This window comes from Lagopus muta, chromosome 8 (genome assembly GCF_023343835.1).
Source record: "Lagopus muta isolate bLagMut1 chromosome 8, bLagMut1 primary, whole genome shotgun sequence".
Lineage (NCBI taxonomy): Eukaryota > Metazoa > Chordata > Aves > Galliformes > Phasianidae > Lagopus > Lagopus muta.
Genome location: NC_064440.1, coordinates 36,012,373 through 36,033,867, shown reverse-complemented (window position 1 = coordinate 36,033,867; position 21,495 = coordinate 36,012,373). Strand labels below are relative to the sequence as shown.

The window sequence follows — 21,495 nt, the reverse complement described above, 5'->3', positions numbered from 1 at the left end:
CACTCATTCATACATTCAAATAATCCCTGGATTTCTCAAATCCCTAGCATTCAGCAATAGCCATATATATGAAGTAAATGCAGGACATCTCTCTTGCTTTGCACTGCGTAGTTTGATGTGAGAGGTCCTGTCAAAGTCCTCCCAAGATCCTACTATTCCATGTTTCACTTCTCAGCCACGCAAGAGAGACAAGCTTCCGCCGAGGTTGTGGAAAACAATTTATTTGACGAATTTCTGAAGTGGACAACTTTTAGTAAAATACAGGCATAAAATAAAAGCAACTTCTGGATACAAAATAGTTTGGGATGACGGTGATACTTGGAAATCACGGTTGCTTTCTCAGAAGCGCATGAATTCATAGCAAGAGCACCAATGGAAGCGCTGAACAAAACCTCACCCAGCCAAACCACATCTTCAGTGTGGTCCTGGAAACAAATGTGTAAACACCAAGGGCCCACATAACCCACATAGTGATAGCACCTTTGATATCTGCAGGGTGTGATTCAAAGCCCCTGGCAGATAATGGCAGCCTTTGTCTTGACGTGGCTGGGCTGTGGAATAGGCCCTAATTCAATAGATAGTAGAGTTTGTAGGCCTAGGTGTCTAATAGTCTGATAGAAACAATACTCCCAGAGAGCTCACTGGGAAACAGCTTGACACTTTAAAAACAAACAAAAAAAAAGACGACAAAAAACCTCTAACTGGGCTCAGAGAGATTTTCCAGCATGGCATTTGGACCATAAGGCAAGTCATCAGGTTACTTATGAGGTTCCTGGTTTCACTGTAGGACCACAAAATGGGTTAGTGAAGGAGTGCAGCTTCTTCTCATGTTCCCCCCTCCCCAGTGGCTGTTGGCCACCTTTCCTTGGTCAGCACCCAGCCCCTGCTCTGGATGGGAATGTCAGCACTGAGGTGTCAGCACCCACCTCCAACCCAGCCCTGGGAAGTCAGTGGCCCATTGCACTGCACAGGAGGCCACAGATGCTTTCAGCTCTGCCTAGTGCATGGGTGGATCAGATAATAAGTCCATCTCTTCCCACCAGCATGGGAGACATGAACCGAACTTGCCAGCCACGACAGTGATCCCCACTCAAAACTTACTGAAATGCTGAAGCACAGCACTGGGTTCGGACCACTGTCAGCTGGGAAAGTGCATAGCTGACATATGAATGAAAGAGGCAAATGAAGAAAAAAAAAACCTGTATCTAAAAAGGATATAATCAACCTTGTGGGACTGAGCAAGTCCTTAGTGGTACAACATTCCTCATCCTGGTTCTTTCTTGGCAAAAACCAGAGATGAGGTTGCTTTTGGTGTTCAGGAGGGTTGCTGCTAGGTGTACTTATGTTTGCCTGCTGCAGGGAGTTAGTGAGAGGCAGTCACAGGGCAGGGGTGGGAGGCCCAAGGCTAGGAGGGCAAAGATGCAGATGGAGAAGGAGGCGGAGAAGGAAGGAGACTGTGCACAGACAGGCTGTCGCACTATGGCTTTCTGTATAGATGCAAGTTCCTCAAGTTGGTCAAGAATACTGTTAATTTTCTTTCTTTTTTTTGTCGTTTTTCATTTTTAGGTGAAAGAGAAGCCGCAGCGGCCCTGGTAGAAACCCCCTTGGGTGCTCAGTCAACAGCTATCTTCCTGGAGACAGTTTGGTAGAAGACACCACGCAGCAGGGAAGTATAGTCAGGCACACGGAACAGGTGACGCTCCCCGTAGACAACGTCATAGTTTGCACTCTTCCCCGTTACCAGGACGCGGACGTTGGGCTCGTTGACTTGGCTGCCCACCGCCAGCACGTAGACCTCAATACCAGCCTGCTGAACTTCCTGCACAGTCCTCTCGATGGCCCTGGCGGTGATCCCCTGCGAGTTGCCATCAGAAAACACCAGCACCTTCTTCTTAGCCCCAGCACGAGAGGACCGCTGGTACAGCCCCGTGATGTACTGCAGAGCGGCGTTGACATCTGTGGCTTCGTTCATGAACTCCATGTTGTCAACGGCTTTGGCGATGACCGTGTAGTTGCGCTGAAACGGGACTTCCACCTTCTGCTGGTTTCTGCCGCTGTACTGCACCACCGAGACGCGCACAGAGTCCTCGGCTGGCTTGCTGGCCTCAAGGAACCGCTCGGCAAGCCGCTTCACAAAACTCTTGGTGGTGTCAAAGTTCTTGCTGCCCACGCTGGTGGAACTGTCCACCAACAGCATGATGTCTGCCGGGTTGGCAAAGGTGACTGCAAGAGGACAGACCGGGGCTCGTTATGCTGCTTTTTTCTCCTGCTTTCCATGGGAAGCTGGTGAATTTACCAGCTATCTCACACGCTGCCTGCTTTGTTAGACTTAAGAAATACCCACTCTTTGCGTGTTTGCTGCTTTGGTTTCCCCTACTCCAGTGCTATCCTACATGTGTCCTCCCCTTTCATTCTTTCTTTTTAGATTATGACTCCTGTTGCTTATTGCAGTGGGTGTTTTCCTTGATTTACACTGTCCCATTTTGTCTGGGGAATCACCACATCTCCCAGGTTGGCCTGTTTCCATGAGCCTAAGGACTGTATACTCTTCTGACATCAAAATGGATCTGTTTCAATTCCTTGCTTTCCAACCACTTTTCTCAGATATCCTGCCACAGCGCTGACTTTTGTATGTGCTTGGACCTCCCCCCACAGCACAACCAATGTCTTTTGTCTCATCTAAAGCCTAGATGGACTAAATCTGGCACAGTCTCCTAAGGAATTAGAGAAACCACTGTCCAGCCTTTTCTCGCTCCTGTCCCCTAAGTGCTTTGACCTGGGGTGTACATGAGAGATTCCAGGTTTGCTCTTTCTCTAGCCCAACAGCAGAGCTCAGGAGCCTCCCGGCTGTGAGGTATCTCTATCTCTATGTCTCTACACACAGCAACTACCACTTCCCTCACCACAGCATCCACAACCCCTTCGTGTGTATTATGACAAGAGGAGCAGGTACTCACTTGGGCAGGTATAGTCTGGACATTTCTTCTCTGTTAAGAAAATTAAAAAGAGTAGCATCACCAACTCATGCAGGAAAATTGCTTCTCCTGTAGCACAGCTTCCCACAGAGCTGCACTGGAGACAAATGCTTACTTTGGTTGTAGCCTCTTCAAACAAGTTGCCATGCAAAGTTATAAGCATGCACCAGAGAGCACAGAATATGTGCTTGAAAACTGTGGGGACAGAGATATCCTGCAGTGGGTTAGGACCTAGGTACTGCTGCAGAATGTTCTGAGACATGAAACATCCTCATTGCTCATTGACACAACTGTGCATATTGCTCTCTTCCCTCAATACCTGAGCACAGTTTAAGAGCATGCTGGAACTATGAGTGGAGGGCAGTTTGTATCCCTCACCCTTTGGCTGCTAACAGTCGTTACTATCGCCCTTATTGCCACCAGCCAGAGCTGTGCTGCTCTGGAAACTTTCCCGGGGTGAGGAGTAAGACCTGGGCTAACAGCCTGGGGCCAGGCCCTTGCACAGACCCAGGTGATCCTATAGAAGGTTTTCACTCACCTCGGCAGACGTACGAGGTGATGTTCTGCAAGAAGGAGTCATCAAGGAGCTCGGCGTAGTTGTCTCTCTGAATGGACAGTCCTTGTCTCTGTGGCGTGCCTAAACAAGCGATGTCATTCAGTTGGTCTGGGTTTGGGTAGTTCCGGAAAATGTCACCTATTCCGAGGGAAACCACCTGTAGAAAAGTTAGAGTGTATCATCAGTGCCTAATTCATTCATACGCTTGACTGCCTGCCACTGCACCAGAGAGCTTCCAGTGCCTGGGGCTCTGGCCTTGCAAAGCAAACGATGGAGACCCCTGGGGATGCTGCACCAGTCCGACTGATGGCCATTCCATAGCTGCTCCCCGCCAGCCTCCCCGTGCCACCATGCCCTTACCGGGGTGACCTCACACAGAGATGTCAGTGGGGTGCGGTCCCGCAGCGTGTCTGAACGCCCGTCTGTGATGACGATGGCCACGTTATTGTTGGAGGTGAATCTCCGCAGCAGGTTTTCCTTGCTGAACTGCAGGGCTTCTCCTGTGTGGGTGCCCCCAGCTATCCATTTCAGATTCTTGACTGCCCTGCAAGCAGACACCAGAGAGCCTGAAAGCCCTGTGAGCAAGCCTGATTCACAGGAATGGCTGGGAATACACGTCCTACTGACACGCGGGCATGCTTGCAAGGCAGGGCAAAATCCTGCTTGCAGGGTTTTGGGCAGCTGCCTTGGTCTCAGTACCATTCACAAAGCCACCAAGTGACTCATCACTGCATTTAGAATCCTAGCATTTGCAGAAGCTGCTAGTCTAGAGATGGAGGATGGGACACGAGTAGGGTGTGCTGGGTCAGGTCTTTGCACCATGTGCTGAGACCCTGCAGACTCACTGTTTGAGTGCCCCAATGTTGTCTATGTTGGCATCCCCCATGGCCACCAGCTCCTGCGTGTTGTTGTGGCTGTACTGCACAACGCCCACTCGGGACTCCCCGGGTTCAAACTGTTGGAGAAGAAAAGAAGTCATTTAGGGCCAGGAACCTCCAGGGGACCTGAAGAGCTTGGGAAACTGTTAGTGGTTTCATTCTGGATGTCTTCATGGCAGGCAATGCAGCTGCTCCTTGGTGGTGGTATTATTCCAACAGGAGTGGATGCAGGTGAGCCCAGTGAAACAAGACCCAAACTCAGGTTTCCCACCTCAGTGATCTCAACACAAGTCATTGGGTGGTTAGGAATAGATGTTTTAAATAAAGTATGCTTTTCTTCTTAAATAGTAACTTTGCTGCCCAACTCTAGTCTTCCAGGCTATTTATTGGCACTTTATCAGCCAGAGACCTGCGCATGTCCACAGTCATGTCTAACAGCAGGTCCTCATGTCTTTACAGCCCATCTCACCTTACACCTGACAGAAAGTTTGAATTCCAAACATCTCTTCCATTGCAGAGGGATAAGTGGAATTTCCCATGCAGAGCATGTTACCAGGGAAGAGTTCAGAGAGTAAATATTTTTACTGCTCTTCAAATGGAAGGACTTGAAGAACATTGCTCTTTTGTGCTGCAAATATCTCTTTCAGCAGCTGTACTTAACTGGAAACCTTAATTGAAGGTTGGGAGCAGACCAGACTCCCTGGGGGCAGGCTGTCAGGGCCCTTGGGAAGTCACTACTCCAGCCACCTGAAATGCTCATTGAAACAAGGGAGAGACCAACAAACTGACTGACTAGGAGTTGTCTGCTTCATGACATGAAGAAAGAGTTCACAGCCACTGCAGTCTTGATGCCCAGAGCGAGTAACACACATGTATTCTGGGAGAAAACAGATTCTGCAGACTCTCCCTATGAATCTAGGGGGAACTGAGACTCATCGGGTTGTGAAGCTGAGCCTTGTGGAGTGGAGGCATCTCCCTGTTTTTTCCACTTGCAGCAGAAAATAAATTTATCCTGGCACTCGAAGGAAATCTCACCTTCACACGCTCGTCTTTGCTTAGGCGGTCAATGACTTTGATGATGAAATCCTTGGCAATCTGGAAGTTCTGCAGGCCAATGCTCTCCGAGCTGTCCAACACGAAGAGGAGGTCGACAGGACCACAGGTGCACTCTGCAGTAAAGCACACGCGTGGTGAGGCTGTGTTTGCTATCTGAGCTGCTCTCAGAGCAACACGCTTTGCCGGAGGCACACCCAACAGAGTGAGACCCTCACTCACTTGTGTTTGTGTTAGTCTTGGTGGAAGGAATGCAAAGCACGGTGCGAAATTAAGCGGCAAAATAGCCACGCAGGAGCTTTAAGAACCAGCTTAATATTTTTTCCCTTTGCATTTTTCTCAGCACCCCTTGTAAGTCACGTCACGTTGCCAAGCTGTGAGTACCCGCGAAACACTCAGTAACTATTTCCAAAATCTGTTTCCTCAGAAGCCTCCTCACTTCTTCCATTTGCCCAGCCCAGGAGGACAGAGGTGAACACTGGTGGGCTGGAGGAGGCTGACTCAGCTTGCTCCCCTCTTGCCCATGGCTGAAGGACATAATGTACTCTTGGTCCTTGCTTAAGGCTTTTGGATTGCAAATCAAATGGAAGGCAAGGAGTAGTGAGAGGGTGGGGGAGGAAAGAGGGAGAAGCATTAGCAAACTCTTGCAGAATGATTTTGCCAAGTAACACTCACCACAGCATGCTAGAAGAGAAGGGAGAGAAAGAGAGAGCGTTAAAATGCTGCAGATGAGGGTTTTCATACGACACAGACAGCAGGTCTGCGTTTCTGCAAACCAGTGACACCTGACCTGGATGATTCAAGCTCCTGCTCACTTGTGGAAGTTTTCCCTCCTGTTTGACATATCCAGATCTCTCTCTTTTAGATCACAGTGCCCTGAACTGAAACCTAAGTGGCAGAGCTCTATCTCCTAACACATTATGGTATTCTTATTTAAATAAAAAAGCTGATCCTGAAGGGATTAAGTAAACTGCTAATTGTGAAGCTCGCATTCAGACCCCTAAGCACCCTGTGCTGTTGTAGCACTTCATTACCAGGGGTGCTAAGGTGCAGCTGCCCCACTCTGCATGGAGCCAAACAGAGAAGGAGAAATTCCAGGATACTCACAGCACATCTTCATGATGATGTCCAAGATTTCACACTCCTGAAACCAGAGATGAAGAAACTCTGTGGATATCAGCAGTGGCAGTTGCCTGGCTCCCAAGTGCTGCTACCCACCACCCCTACTGCTGCTTTTGCACCTTCAAAGCAGATTTTAATCTGGAAATGAGTGGTGTATAGTTGGGGCTACTTCCCTTGGAGGAGGCCAGAGCTGGGCTTTGCCAGCAGTGAAGAGCACCCACTACGCTGACTGTGCAGAAGAAGCTGCATGGAAAGACACCATTCAGCTTGCAGGAACTTTCCTCCCTTTGTGGAGGTTGCTTTTATTACGAGCTTACCACAGAATGGGGGGACCTGAGTCTTTGTGACCCATGGTCACAGCACGTCCAGATCCCTTGGATGGTGGGCAAATTAATCAAGAAGCCAGCAAAGGAAGAGAAGGGGCCAGTCTGGGGATAATTTCAATCTTCCCACTTATGTGAGAGCTGAAGTTTTCACACTGCACAGGGGGCTTGCTGGTGATGGCCTGACACAAAGGAAGGAAACCTTGCCACCAAGACTCTGGGGCAGTAATGGGGCAGGCACCACCCAGCCCATGAGCACGAGCCTCCCAGCAGCAACCCCCAGAAGCAAAGACCAAGTAAGCAAGCAGTGCCTCGATCCTGTCATACTCACGTCTGGCCCCGGAGGCCCCACAGGTCCAGGTGGTCCCTGTCAAACAGAAGTGTAGAGAGAGCATTTACAAGAGCAGCAAGAACTCAATGTCTTGCTATGCAATGCAGAGGCTGAAAAGGTTGCTTGGCTTTCCACTCCCAGCTTGTTGGTGCAAATCCTTCTAGAGCCCTCACTTACTGGGCGGCCTTCAGGACCCCTGTGGCCCTTTGCTCCTTTGATGCCACTGGGACCAGCGGTTGGGTTCTGGAGGTGAAACAAAAAGAAAATTCACAAAGTTTGTTCTGTCCTGTGGAGGCATATTCCCAGTGTCCCTCAGAGCAAACTTCGATGCTGTCAGGAAGCACACGACACCACGTGGAGATAATACCCACCCTTGGCCTAACAGCTGGAGGTTTGCTAACCATTAGCTGTAGAATCTCAAGTGAACATCCAGTGAGAGCTCTGCTTGCTATCACGTACTGCACAGCAGCAAAGGGTGCTTGCAGGCTCACAAAGTCTGATGGGCTCTGACCTACGGGCAGCATAGTACTAGATCCAGCTCCACACTCCCACACCACCCTCAGAGAGAAAAGTCATGCAGCTTTATAGAAATTACTCACATCGTTGCCAGGATCTCCAGCTTCTCCTTCATCACCTTTAGGACCAACATATCCTTTTGTTCCCTGAAAAATAAAAGAGAGGATGTTGGTAGTGTGATGAGGTTGATGCATAGACCTTGTGACAGCTGGCCTGGAGAGGAGACAGAGAGCTAAGATAAGATTCCTAGCACAAAATGTCAATGTTATTGAGGGTTTATCTCCTTAGTTGGCTTTCCCTGTCATAGTCACTGTCCAGCTCCCTCCAGCTGGTTCTTCCAACACGAAATGCTGGCTTTGGACCTACACTTGAGAGCACTCTGCCATCCTTGGGTATTGCACGAAGGCAGAACACTTCTATGAGAAGTAGAGGAAGGAGGGAGATCTGTGCATAAGATAAACTGGGTTCTGGGTAAGCAGGCTGTTTCAGGGAGTCCATTTCACCATACAACTGACAGAGAGGCTCTACAAGCCAGAGTACCAGCAGAAGACACTAGCCAGGGAGTTCTCTATTAGATACAGAAGGAAGCAACACACTCACATTAATGCCAGGGTCCCCTCTGTCTCCTTGCTGCCCCTGGGAATGAAGAAAAGGAAGTGTGTTAGGTCAGACAAGCATCAATAATGGTCTTATGATTTCAAAGCAGCACACTAAACTTACAGGGGCACCCGGGAATCCAATTGTGCCATTACCAGGAGGACCATCCTCCCCCTGGAAAGGAAGGGAGAAGTAGATGAGACACTGACAAGCAGAATACTCAGCATGGTAGAAGGAACTTGCCTTCCTTCAGCAGCCACCAAGAGGAGACAACAGCCATCCTTGCTCTACTTGCAGAGTTGTGTTTAGAACAGTTATTGTATTCTTTTATGCTATATCCAGCTAAATATTGTTCTTACTACTCCTTTTTCCCTGGGACAGAGACCCGTCTTGCCGTGTCCCCATCCCCACTCCCCATCGCTGCACACCCAGATAGTGCAGCTCTTTTGTAGCTCTTCAAGAAGTGTGGAGGGCACTAGGACATGATATGCCTGTACCTCTCTTGAAGACTACCTCTCACTTTTTATTTTAAGAGGAAAATGGAAAAGAATGAGATGGGACAAGCTCCAGAAGTTCTGATGGTGACACCGTGCTACTCAGAGATCAGGGATACGAGCACAAGCTGGGAATGCTGGGCAATATTACCTCCACTGCTGAAAGTACATTCCAAGATAGGGCTCTCTGAGCCTGCAAAGGGGGTGCATGCTCAAAAGTAAGCTGCTTGCAAGTTTTCCCAAAATATTTCAGCTGTTTATGAGAGCCATTTCTTTCCTCCCTGACCTGGACCATGCTGCACAGAACCAGCCAGCTGTAGATCGTTCCCACATTGCATGCAGTCTCCATAAACACCACTCACCCTTTCTCCCATTAGGCCAGGATCTCCAGGCAACCCAGGTGCTCCAGGTGATCCCTTGGGGCCCTGGAAGGATCAGAAAGAGGAGTCAAGCACTGTGCACCATCCACTGACGTGGGAAGATGATGCCTTCTGAGACTCCCTGCAGCACTCTGGTCCCTTGCTTCCTACCTGAGACCAGCTCTGAGAACACACCTAGGAGCTGGGAAGAAGCCCCTTTCATTCAAGGGCAGCAGGCAAGGGTTACTTAAGCCCACCACAGGAAATATTTTGCTCCCCTAGCTTCTGCCAAGAGGAAGGACGAACTGCAAGGTGAAGCCATATCAGTTGTGGTGCAGCTATACCCTCTCTGGGAGATAGGGAAAAAGGTATTCACAGCCTTAGGGATCCACCAAAAATACCTTGAGATGTCTGCCGGGAAGCTGACACCTCACTTTGTCCCCAGAAAAGGGTTTCCAAGACCTATGGGATTTGTTGACAGTCTTAATGGGCAGCATCTCTTGGTCTCCCCTCAATTCCCTCCTCCTGAGATGATGATGAAGCAGCACTGACCTCATTGCCGCGGGGGCCATCATCTCCTCTGTAGCCCTTTGGTCCTGGGGGTCCAGGCTCACCCTAGGAGAACAAGAAGAGCTGTCACACGAGCCCCTCCTTAGAGGGGCTGGTCCCTTCATTTCATGGTGTGATGGGTGGGAGCAGGAACCTCATGCCTTGCACTCATCAGCGAGTCACTTCCACTCAGGAGAAAGGCTCCATTCATGGGGATCAACTCAGGTGAGGAGGTACTTGGGTGAGGAGGTACTCTAGGAGGAGGGCCTGGAGGGGAAGAGGCTGGGGGGGGCAAGGTAACACTTCCCAGTGGTGAAGCACAGCTGGGCATTGCATTGATGTCCCTCCTTGGTGGATCATACCACCCTGAAACTAACACAGGCCTCTCTCTACGGGGGCCTTGGACATGACTCATGGCAGCTGGGCTGATAGAAATCCTTCTACTGCTGTGGGGAGTCTCTGTCCTCAGGAGGCTGCAGGGTCCTGGCAGCATCTGCTGGAACAGACCAGGGCTGTCACTCTGCCATGTCCATCTGGGCAGCGGCCACTTGGTCCGTCAGCTGCAGGGCTGGCCAGTGATGTTCAGAGTCAAGAGGCATGAGGAAAGAAGGCAGGAGGAGGGTGGATTTGGGCTTTTGTTGGATTTTTTTTGGTCTTTATGAGCTCCAAAAATGCCCAAGGAAGCCTGAGACAACAGAGATAGTCTGCATTGGTGAGATTTGGAGGAGTAGGAACTGCCTTCATGTATCGTTCAGCCTAGCCCAGCTTTGCAGCTGCTGTCTCTCACCACCCACAAGCTGAGGAAGCTTTAGTTCCCTCCAGCTGTCCTTGCTGCTCCGCTTCATGCACTCTTCTTCCAGGGAAAGGCACACACAGGGTGGCAGAGAACTCCACAACTGTGTAGTATGGAGAAGAGCAAGAGCCTGCTTAAAGGCGCGTGACCCTTATTTCCGCACAAGAGCCCGAAAGAGAGAAAGCTGGGAAGGAGGGACTGGATCTCATGACCATTCATATCAGCCAAAGTTGAATTCCAGACGCACTTGGCTCATGCTTGTCATAGGTGGCTTCACTGTAACAAGCAAGCTAAAACCCTTTGCAGCCCCGATGGTGTTTGTGAGGATGTAGGATCTTGAGTCATGAGCAGTTTCCTAACCTCTTTTCCTTCTACACGCAACAAGAACTGTAGGAGGGATGGGCACCAGAGCCATGTGGAGATGGACCATCAAAGCAGCCCAGGAGATCAGGGGATGAGCATGCTGACCTTTAGCATCTCTTGAAGACAGAAGGGAGGGTGAAACAGAGTCACAGGTCAGCAGGAACTCCTTCTCCTTGCCAAGACAAATGTGCTCTAAGAGCCAGAGCTTGCAGATAACATGGCTTGAAAGGCACTTGTGTTTGCCTAAGTTCTTCCCTTGCCCCAGACCAATTACACATTTATTTTTAATTTGGCCAAGCAAAAACATTTTCCATCAGTCTATGGAAAAAAAACATCTTTTCTTTACAACTGCTTTTTAGATTTCCCTAGAGTGACTGGGATACTAGGGCAGCCGCTGCTCTGGAGAGGCATCAATGCTGTGGGCACTTCCCTCTTTCACAGGGAATGAATTCAGTGCTCTTGGGAAGGGAAGATGGATAACCCATAGGCTTGGTGACAGCCTCCTCTCCTTTCTGCCAGTTAAGGCAGGCTGGGGAAGATCCTTCCTGCTATCATGCTTAGCTTTGGCGCCCAGGCTTGGGTCAAATCTCCACCTGAATTCTATCTTATCCTGCCCAGTCCTCCTGCCTTGAAACTGGAATGAGACCCTATACAAGGAAAGCGGCTCTGGTCCTTCTTCCTTCGCTGGTGTCAACACATAGCACCCGCCCATTACATGCACACATCCAAATCACCACCCTCTTGCCAGTGACAACTCCCACCCTGGTCATGTCCTACAAGCTGTTGGCTGTCGGATACTCTTTAACTGTGGCCAGAGCAGTTTAGCTCAGTTAAGAGCAGAAGTAATGTGGACAATTCAATGAGAATTTGGTGCTTTTCTCTAGCACAAGGCAGGTTTGAGGGCAGTGTGACTCAGAGCATTCCCAACCTTGGCACGGGAGTGTTTCCTATGGGGCAGGTCTGCCACAGTGGTGGCCTGTGCTGGGGTAGGCAGGAACGCAGCAGTGGCCCCTCTGTGGCTGTCCCACACTCCAAATCTCCTACAGGGCTCTTCAACAGTGGGTTGACCATGAAGGATTTCCAAAGCTCACACACTGATCTTCATTCTTCACCCCTCAGGGAAGTCCCCTTCCAGCGGTGTGGGAACATTTATCTCAGTACTTTCCTATATCTTGAGCTCTATTGAAACTCTGATGATTACAGGAGTAGGAGGGGAGTTGTGCCACAGAGTTCATCCAGGGGTGATGTGAAAGCATGCTTGCTCAGGTGGGAAGGCCGTGCTGGTTGTTGCCAACAGTGCCATCTCCATCAAGGATTAACCCAGCAACTCCAGAAGAGTTGAGTGGGAGCTTGGTGTGACTTTGAGAGGAAAGAATCCTTAACTGTGTGAGGGACAGAAGCCTTCCTTCAGCTGGAGGAATCCAGCTGTGTGCTCCAGAAAGCCAGCAGGACCTGAGATCAGTTTCTTGAAGCGCACATGAAGTGGGCTCATAGTGGGAGCACCAGGACTTGAGAAGCAACTGGCTTTGGGACAGAGCGTCTGTAGATTCCAAGGGTGTCAGGCCACTGTCGAGGCCTTGCCAGGCTGTCCTTGATCTCACAAGACATCTCATTAACTCCCAGGATCAAGGCGAGCAATGTTTGGCCCCAGGCCTGGACATTTTTTGCACTGCAGCAGCTCATGCTTGCTGGTTTCCAGATCTGTCTGTGAGACGTGTTGACATCTGTTTCCACAGGACTGGGAAATGACGTGGAGGTCTTTTTGTCCCCAGCCCAGCAGCCAAGTCCCCATTTTCTAGCCCTGCTTGAATTCTGAGTTCTCCTAGAAATCACTGCCCCTCTGCACTGGCTTTGCTGCCTGGTCTGGAACACGCGAAGATTTTGCTCCAAGATGCTGTGGCATCAGTTGAGCCCTTGAGCACAGCCTCCCTGCCACCCCACGCACTTCCATGCAATCCAGAAGGTTAATCCAAAGTCTTACCTGGTCTCCAGGTGGTCCAAGAGGTCCTTCCCGCCCTTGGTCACCAGGTGGTCCAGGTTCTCCCTGAAAACACCCATAGAGGACATGAGAAACAGAGGAGCATGCATGGGATGGGAAGGGTCCTGCATGCGATGGGGAGCAGGGACGCAGCACCAGTAGTGCGTTCTGGGCAGAAACAGTCATCCTAACAGTGATATTTCAGGTTTCGGGTAGGAAACCAGCACAGCGAGGCTGACCAGGGGAGCCTGGAAAAACTGAGGCAGGGTGTTTTGGTGTCACACACTGCAAGGCTCTTTGTGCAGGGTGCTGCTCTGCCTGCAACCCTGGAGAGGCTTCCTGAAGGTCACACCTGGATTAAAACTTTTGGGAAAGTGGTTGAAAGCTTAGTGATCCAAAGCTCTTGCTTTCAGGCAAGGGCTCCCAGGTTCCTAAGCCAAAGAGTAAACATAAAATAATTTTTGAAGAGCCCTGAACATTGGTGGAGGTGTTTCTGTCATGATTACCAAGCCTTGTGCTTGATCTAGAACTTGGAAGGGAGCAGCCCTCTGTCTGCAGAACAGGCTGATGGCAGGACACCGGCATCCATCTCCCTTGCACATATGCCCCATACACCCCCTGCAGGAAGCAGGAAGAGGGAGACTGCTTCATCTTCGTGTAGCCCATCCCAGCACAGCCCATCCCTATCCTCAAGGTGAGTAGCACTTCAGCCCTGGACATACAACAGCAAACACCTGGCACTGCTGGCATCACTAGGGTGCTGCTCCTGGATGCCATCCCACACAGCAGAAGCATGCAGGCACCTGTGCCATTGGCCACGTGTTTGTCCACTTGTCCCATAGCCTCATTCACCCCATGCTTGCAGCAGGTGACTCACCCCAGACAGGCCCAACAAATAATTTCCTATTGACTCCCACTCACTCCAGAAAGGGGAGGGAGGTTTTACCCTCACCCAGGTGCCTGCCTATCACTGCTTACCTCCTTACTGATCTCTGCCTGCCTGCAGAGCCCCACCACTCCCCCAGGAGGACACCCTGCTCATTTGCTCTCACCAGCTGGTTTATTATCTGCAGACTGATCTCTGCCTGCTCTCTGGGCATGGGGTTTGTCTGTTTGCTGGTAACCTGTCAGTGTGAAGGTGTGATTGCCAGAGGATGGTGCCAGGACAGGATACAGCAGGCGCCCATCAGGCAGGCAGGTGCATGAGCCAAGCTTGCCCGCTGGCCACCCATTTCCAGCCCCAGCTATCCAACGTGCCACCATTTGCAAGCAGATGCCAACAGGCTCCCCATGGATGTAGTTACCAGATCTCCTCGTGGCCCACGGTCACCTGGCGAGCCTGGGGGTCCTCTTTCTCCATTGCTGCCCTGCAAGAAGATGGTGGGAACACAGATTTAGGACTCCTCTCAGCACTGCATGACCCTCCCTCATCGCCTGCCCACAGACATCAGCCCCTGCCGCAGCCTGCCCACGCTCACCCGGTCTCCTGGAGGACCATCTGCACCTGGGGAACCCTCATCCCCTGTCTCCCCTAAGGGTCCAGGCTCTCCCCTGTTGCCAGGAGCACCCTGTAACAAAGCAAAGACAAATCAGAGGGTTTTGAAGCAAAGCCCTGCATGCTAGCAGAGCCTTGGGCAAGCTCTGCTTTGAGGCAGAGGCTGGAAAAGAGACCTCTCCTTATTGCAGAGGACTTGTGTGAGCTCCTCACCAACCTTCTCTCCAGGGCTCCCAGGAATGCCCTGCCGGCCAGGTTTTCCATCTTCTCCAGGCTCCCCCTTCACAAGGGCACAAAAAGACACATCAGTACCAAAGGGTGGATTCTGGTCCCCACGCTGAGCTGGATGGCTGAAGCTTTGGCTCTCCCTGAAATCCCTTTTCCTCCACAGTCCCATGGAGGTCCCCATCCCCTCCATTGCCCCACCAACATGAGCCACCATCTCTCAGGAACTTCTGGAAGCCATGGGCTCACCTTTCCTCCCTTGGGTCCATAAGCACCAGGATCGCCCTTTGGTCCAGGTGGGCCCTGAGTGCCCTGTTGGAAAAAATAAAAATTGACAATTACCTGTGGAAAATGGCATGGGGGGAGCATTCTGGCAACCTGGCCCACAGCATCTCAGCATGAAGAGCAAAAGGGATGGGTGACACAGCACTCTCGCACTGTGGGGCTGTGTGAGTCCAAGGATGGCAGCTTTGCTATCCAAACCTCCAATATGTTCTGGCTGTTTGGGCACAGCAGCTTGAAGCTGCTTGCTGCTTTGCACTGAGCTCTTCCTCTCATGAAGCAGCCTCCAGACAAACATGGCTTTGTCACACATCATAATGCAACAGGGCAGCTTTCATGAGTGGAGAGGTCCAGGACATAGGACCGCATAGGACACCATGAGCATTTCCAAGTATTCCCAAGGAGGAGGTGCCCGTGGGGTACATACATCAAATCCAGGTGAGCCTTTGCAGCCAGGTAGCCCAGGGTATCCAGCTTCTCCCTGTGAGACAGACAGAATAAGTGCTGCTGTAAGCAGTACCTGTGAGATGCCCCTGCACATGGGTCCCATGTGGGACATGCCCCCATGCTGTGGGCCCCAACATAGTTTTGGGGGTGCCTGGGCAGCACCCAGAGTCCTCAGGCTGAGCAGGGCACCTGGAGGGGAAGGTTTACCTTCATGCCATCAATGCCGTCAATCCCACGCTTGCCCTTCTCACCCTGAAATGCAGACAAGGGACCATGAGGAAGTGACTTCCAAACACCCTTCCTCCCTCCCACCTCAAGCATCAGTGGGGAAGAATAAATTAGTGCAAAATCTAACCTTGGCTCCTTTGGCTCCTCTCGAGCCCTGAAAAGGAAAGCAGAGAGGTCAGGACCCTCAGACCCACTGTCCTTGCCAGATGCCAATGCTGGCAGGAGAGTTGGGTGCATAGGCAGTGAGCTGCCAGCCAAGCAGGGGCACCAAGAACCCTTCAAGTCTTTGCTGTCCTCACCTTTTCTCCTCGACTTCCTTTGTCACCCTAGAAATGAGAAGAAAGAGGGAAAATGGAGAATGAGGATACCAGCATCTTGTTCCCCATCTAGAAACTGTATCCACCACCCAGCAGCCCCACATACCTTCATTCCTTGGTAGCCAACGGGCCCCATGTCCCCTGGCCTGCCCTGGAAGACAGAAATAGTGTTATGTAGGCAGACACACCTAGGCAGGTAGGCATCAGTCAGCACTTAAGGGGGCAGTCTCCATTCAGGTCCATAAAGCACTGACTTTACATTGTCACCCACCCTCTCACCAGCATTTAAAACATGATTCTGTAATGTCTCTTGACACATCCTGTTTTGCTTCTTGCCCCCACTACCACAGCCCTCTCCCCTGGACCTGCTCTTCCTCTGCCTGCTCACGTGGCATGAGATGCTGTGGGGTGGTGGACCTCCAACATCCTCAGCGGTGGGAGAAATGGGGCATGTGAGGACACATCATTTGGGGTGAAGTGGAAGGGCAGAAAACCCTCAGGAAGGAAAAGCATGCACATGCTGTGGGGTTTCCAAACTGGGCACACAAAGGCTGAGTAACTGCACACTTATGTGTGTGGGAGAAACATTTCTCCCAAAATAAATGTACCTAGCAAAAAAGGGAGGAGGAAAATGGTTTCCTGATACAATTAGCTTATTATTTACTGAAGGTTTCTCCATAACACTGCTGTGCTTGCAGTGTCGGGAGGGAGCTCGGAGTACACCCCATGAGTCAGAGAGGCATCCCACAGGAGGGGCAGCTGCCTGGGGTAAGGAACAAGGCAGCCTTGTGGGACCCTGTGCTGGGTGGGCAGATGCCAGATCTCTGTGTGACCATTCCTTTCCAGGGATCGCTGGCTAGGACACCACCATGGGAATGGGATGGTACAGGGGTATAGGATGGTGACCTACAAGGGATGGTGCAGGGATGGGGATTGCTGACACCAAGTGCAGCTCCCCATCACCTTGCCAACGAGGATGTCTGCCTTGGCAGAGACTCTGGCAGAGCCACCAAGCCTAGTCCACTAGAAACATAGCATCATAGAATCATTAAGATTGGAAAGACCACTAAGATCCTCTGGCCCATCACCACAATGCCCACTAAACCACATCCCTCAGTGCCACATCTCCATGCTTCCTGAAAACCTCCAGAGTTTTCTACTTACGGGGTCTCCAGCATCTCCCTTCTGACCAGGAAGACCTGGCTTTCCTCTTTCTCCCTGAAATACAGGACAGAAATACAAGTTAGCTCACCTTCCCCAGGAATAAAATGAGGCTGAAAGAAGAGCAGGGAAGTGATCAGGGCAATGCTCCGTGGATATGGGGAGCAAAGGACAGAGGCCACATGGGACAGCTGTTCCCATCATCTCCCTGGCCAAGGGGTGACATATGTCCCACTGGATCTCGAGCATCCCTGTGGAACTCATCCCTACGTGGCCAGGGGCTGAGTCCTCACCTCGTGGCCTGGGTCACCAGGAGGTCCTGGGGGTCCTCGGGGAGCCTGCAGGAGAGAGGTGGGGGTTAGATGGAGCTGCCAAGGCACAGGCTGGGGGCACAAGGAGGGGGATAGAGGCCTTGAGGGCCTGACTTACATGGCACTCAAAGGAGCAGCACTGGCCAGATAAAAGGAAAAAACAACATCAGAAGAAATGGTAGCACCATGCCCTGCTTGGGGGCATCCTCGATGCTGGGCAGAGTGGGCCCACCAAATCCTGCAGGGCAGGGATGAGCACAGGGGATGGGCTTGGTGTGCGGGAGAACACTCACCGATTGCTCCATGTTGTCTTTCTGCGAGGCAAAAAGCAAAGAGAGGTGGGTTGTGAGAGTGGAGGGAGCCCAGGGCAGGGGTGGGCTGAGCAGGGGAACAGGCAGTGCTCACAATCATCTCGATGATGTTGTTGATTGTCTCCTCCACATCGAGATCCCGGGTTGGCTTCAGGCTGGTGGCAGTGAAGTTGCGGCGGTAGGCATGGTCCGTGGCAATGATGTTAAGACGTTGGTCCTAGGAGTTGGGAGTCAGAGTAAGATCTGCAGGCACTCATGTAGGATGTGCCCAGGGGACCTGCATCCTCCCTCCAGCCCTCAGTGTGTCCCCAGCCTTCGGTGTTTCCCACACTCTGACTCTGTTGGGTGACCACTTGTCTCCAGACAGGGCAGTGGAGGCCCTTTACACCAAGTGCTGCTATGCTGGAGCAGCACGAGACCCCTGCCCTGCAACTGCTGCTCGGTCCCTACCAGATGATGGGGTGAGATGGCGACAGAGAACACTTTGATCCCCAAATGTTTGGCTTCATTAGCGGCATCATCCAGGCCTCCACAGGGCTCCTTGTAGCCTTCCAAAGGGTGTCCATCAGTCACCACAATCAGGTACTTATTCTCCTTGAGATGGGAGCCACTGCAAGGATTTAAACACTGCACTTAGTGCTGCAAGGGTTTAAGGCCCCAGTGCCCCAGCCTACAGCCAGGCTTGTCTCATCCCAGCACAGGCGGATCAACAGCAACCTGCCACCCTATGATTAAGTGACTTTCACACAGGAGGGACAGAGCTGGGGACACCCCAGCCACCACCCACCTCCCCCTGTCCCTCGCCCCAGCCCCGCTGCCGTACCCGACGAGCAGCCGCTCGATGCCCTGCTTGATGGCACAGTCAGTGTGGGTGCCCTTCCCGATGTAGTTGATGGCCGACACGCTGTTCTTCAGCTCAGCCCTGCCGCTGGGCATGGCAGTGAGGTCCTTGATGATGACCACAGAGTCGCTGTAGTGCAGAGCCCCAGCGTTCCATGCCAGAAAGCGGTCACAGCGGAAGTACCTGCAAGGGGACACCAGGATTTGTGCCTTCAGCGTGGCCCTGTTACCAAGCTGCCACCTTCACTGCCTGCAATGTGAAATGCAGTTCCTCTGCCAAGGCTTTGGGAAGGCTCCCTGCTTTCCCTGTGCTTCTGGAAACAGAGGAATGTCACTGCCTGAAGGATGCTTGCATCCAGAGAGTGGTGGGAACTAAAGCCCTCTCCCATGCACCAACATAGGTTTGTTCTCTAGTGCTTGGTAGTGTCACAGCACCTTGTGCTTGAGTCTGAAGCCATAATCAACGTCTACTAAAATGACACATTTGTGATGCAGGGACCAATCCCAAACAGATGTGCAGTTGCACACTTCCTAAGCCTATCTTCTTCCTTCCCATGAGGACTTTTCCCAAAGCCCCCAGAGCATCACCATCCATCCCATCCCTGAAGCACCCCAAGCCCACTGCACTACATGTAGCACTGCAGACGTGGTTGTTGCATGCAGGGCAATGACCCCACGGTGTGTAAGGAGCATGAGGGTAGTCAGTAGATGCCAGACTCAGGAAGCCTGCCTCTCTGTCTGCATGTAGCAGGGGCTCAGGATAAAGTCTGGCACCTTGTTTAAGAGCCAGGCTGCATTGATGGAGGCCTGGAAGGTTGCCCCCAAGCACATGGAGATGTGGTGCGGACACGAGGTGGCCCTTCCCAGCATCCTGCCCCCCTATCTCTGGGGAACTTAGGTGGCCGCCTGGAAACATGAGGGTTAGATTGGGCTGGCAGCTGTGAGGGTGCATCTAGGAGCAGATCACTGGGTGAAGAGGTTGTGGTGTCCCACAGGACCCCCAAAGCTGGGTTCAATGCCTGGGAGACACATGCCTTTCATCATCACAATTAACACCAAAGCACCCCATGGACGCCTAAGCACACACACTGCTAATGGCTGGAGTGGGACTAACGTGGCCATAGGCACACAGAGGAGAGACATGGCCTGGTGTCCCACAGCCTCGCTCTCCTCCAGCGTCCCACCCAGCTCTGGCACAGCCCCAGGGACCCCCAAGGGCAGTGATGAGCACAGTACCTTTCGGTCAACTTATCGATGAAGCGGTTGGTGAAGTCTTTCACTTGTGCCACGAGGTCCCCGAAGGGCTTCACCCTCAGGGCAACGCTTTCAGAGGTGTCCAGCACAAAGAACAGGTCCACGGGGCAGTCTGGGGGCAAGCAGAGCAGCGTGGCACAGCACTGCTCTCCACTGAGCCCCTGGCACAGCCGTGGGACAAGCACCAGCAGCACAGTGCCGAGTTGCTAATCCCACATGCGACACGCAAGCAGGCACGTAGGGCTGAGATTGTTCTTCCTTAGCATTTCTGCTTTGGCATTTACAGTAAACTGAGCACATATCCAGAAAATATCCGTTTATGCGTGCTTTCATTCTTTCCCATTTGCATTCACGCTTGCAAGACCACCGTTAGTACTTAAAATAAGATGCAGCTGCAGCAAACATTTAAAACAAAGCTAAACCAAACCAAGACACGGCAGCCACGACCACAAAGAGAAATGCATGATTTCCCAACACGTCCCAGTACAAACACCATTGCAGAGAAGAGCGAAACTAAAAACGCGCCTCAACAGCCTGTGCCCAGATTGATGTCCTTTGCAAAGACAAACCCTTGCCATCCCCTCCTTGCATCCCAGCTCTGCCAAGGACACCTGGCCAGAGGAGAACCAGCACAAAACTAGCAGATCCACTTCATCAGAGCCCAAAGAATCACAGAACCACAGCATCACTACCGTCGGAAAAGACCTCTAAGATCAGTACCCGCACCGCATGCACGACTCCTTCCAAACCTCGGCAGCACTGCGTTTCTCCGTGCTGCCTCCCGCTTACCCTGAGCCCTGAAGACACGGGCGTTGATTTCAGCCTGCTGAGCCCAGGCACCCCCCAGAAGGAGCAGCAGCGCCAAGAAGGAGTCGTGCAGCCCCATGTCGCTGGGCTCAGATTCCCATCGAGCTGCAACGAGTGGAGGAAGGAGGGAGAGGCCGGGTCCGGGTCCGGGGGTGGTTTCAGTGCTCGGGACCCGGGGAAGGAAGAGCGGGCGGGGGGGAGAGGGCGAGGAGGAGACTCCGCAGCCGAGATGGAGGGTGGGACCAGGGCTGTCCGTGCTGACTCAGAAGCCAGCCTGCACATCTGGCCGTCTTTCTCGTTGTACCCGTTAGCACTCGTCGTGTGCTGCTGCCGCGGGGCTCCGGTGTCCCCCAGCTGCACCCTGGGCGTTCGGAGCCCTGAGCTGAGCCCACCGCGGGATGAAGGAAGGCAGCCCGCTGCATCCCGGATAGGCAGCAGCTGCGCTCTGCTGCCTGCTAAAGCAGGGTACCCACTGCAGGGCGCATCTGGGCAGGAGGCACGGCAGGAGCACCAGGTTCAGCTTGGGAAGTGCCTTCCTCCTCTGCTCTTGGGGCTTTCTGCCCTTTCTCCCAAAGGGTCGAGGTGAGACCCCCTGTGCACAGAGGGAAAGTGATCCCCAGCTGCACCCTGCCCATGGGGGCTGAAGCTGGTACCCCAACCATTTGGGGTACCTACAGTCCTCCTGCTGGCCTTGAGTGCCCAGTGGGAGCCATGAGGATCCACAATAGCACTGGGACCCGCAGCCCTCACAGACAGCCTGCACTTCATGTCAGGCTCTAGGGGCGAGCCCCACACTGCTCAGCCTGGCCCTGTCGTGTGCTGAAGTCAGAGCTTTCACCTGCTGGAACAGGTGCTGCCCAAACCTCATCACAGGGCAGCATTCACTGCCCCCTGGGAGAGAAGGGAAACATTGGGGCTGTTCCTGCTACA

The 21,495-nt window shown here is 52.3% G+C and overlaps 1 protein-coding gene across 1 annotated transcript; it reads right to left on the bottom strand.

Annotated features, from left to right (window-relative positions):
* Positions 1-200: 200 nt before the first annotated feature.
* Positions 201-20,754, bottom strand: COL6A1 (collagen type VI alpha 1 chain). The gene is made up of 34 exons (XM_048953368.1): positions 20,548-20,754; positions 19,741-19,870; positions 18,488-18,688; positions 18,115-18,274; positions 17,759-17,881; positions 17,647-17,667; positions 17,472-17,492; positions 17,336-17,380; positions 17,046-17,099; positions 15,988-16,032; positions 15,864-15,890; positions 15,692-15,718; positions 15,544-15,588; positions 15,317-15,370; positions 14,857-14,919; positions 14,600-14,662; positions 14,366-14,455; positions 14,192-14,254; positions 12,891-12,953; positions 9,757-9,819; positions 9,208-9,270; positions 8,475-8,525; positions 8,355-8,390; positions 7,838-7,900; positions 7,416-7,481; positions 7,239-7,274; positions 6,570-6,606; positions 6,138-6,146; positions 5,445-5,578; positions 4,377-4,486; positions 3,892-4,075; positions 3,514-3,688; positions 2,958-2,987; positions 201-2,223 (listed from the first exon to the last, which is right to left on the bottom strand). Exons 1-34 carry the CDS (start codon positions 20,642-20,644, stop codon positions 1,613-1,615), a joined length of 3,060 nt encoding a protein of 1,019 aa, XP_048809325.1. The 5' UTR covers positions 20,645-20,754; the 3' UTR covers positions 201-1,612.
* Between the last annotated feature and the right edge of the window lie 741 nt (positions 20,755-21,495).

What these genes read in the sequence shown, in the direction of transcription:
- COL6A1 (XM_048953368.1), bottom strand. Translation starts at nt 20,644, where the DNA reads ATGGGGCTGCACGACTCCTTCTTGGCGCTGCTGCTCCTTCTGGGGGGT. An exon ending in CTGGGAGCCCTGGAGAGAAG is followed by an intron (nt 14,456 to 14,599) that starts GTTGGTGAGGAG and finishes GCTTTGTTACAG; the next exon opens with GGTGCTCCTGGCAACAGGGG. An exon ending in GAGGGGACCCTGGCATTAAT is followed by an intron (nt 7,901 to 8,354) that starts GTGAGTGTGTTG and finishes TTTATTTTTCAG; the next exon opens with GGAACAAAAGGATATGTTGG.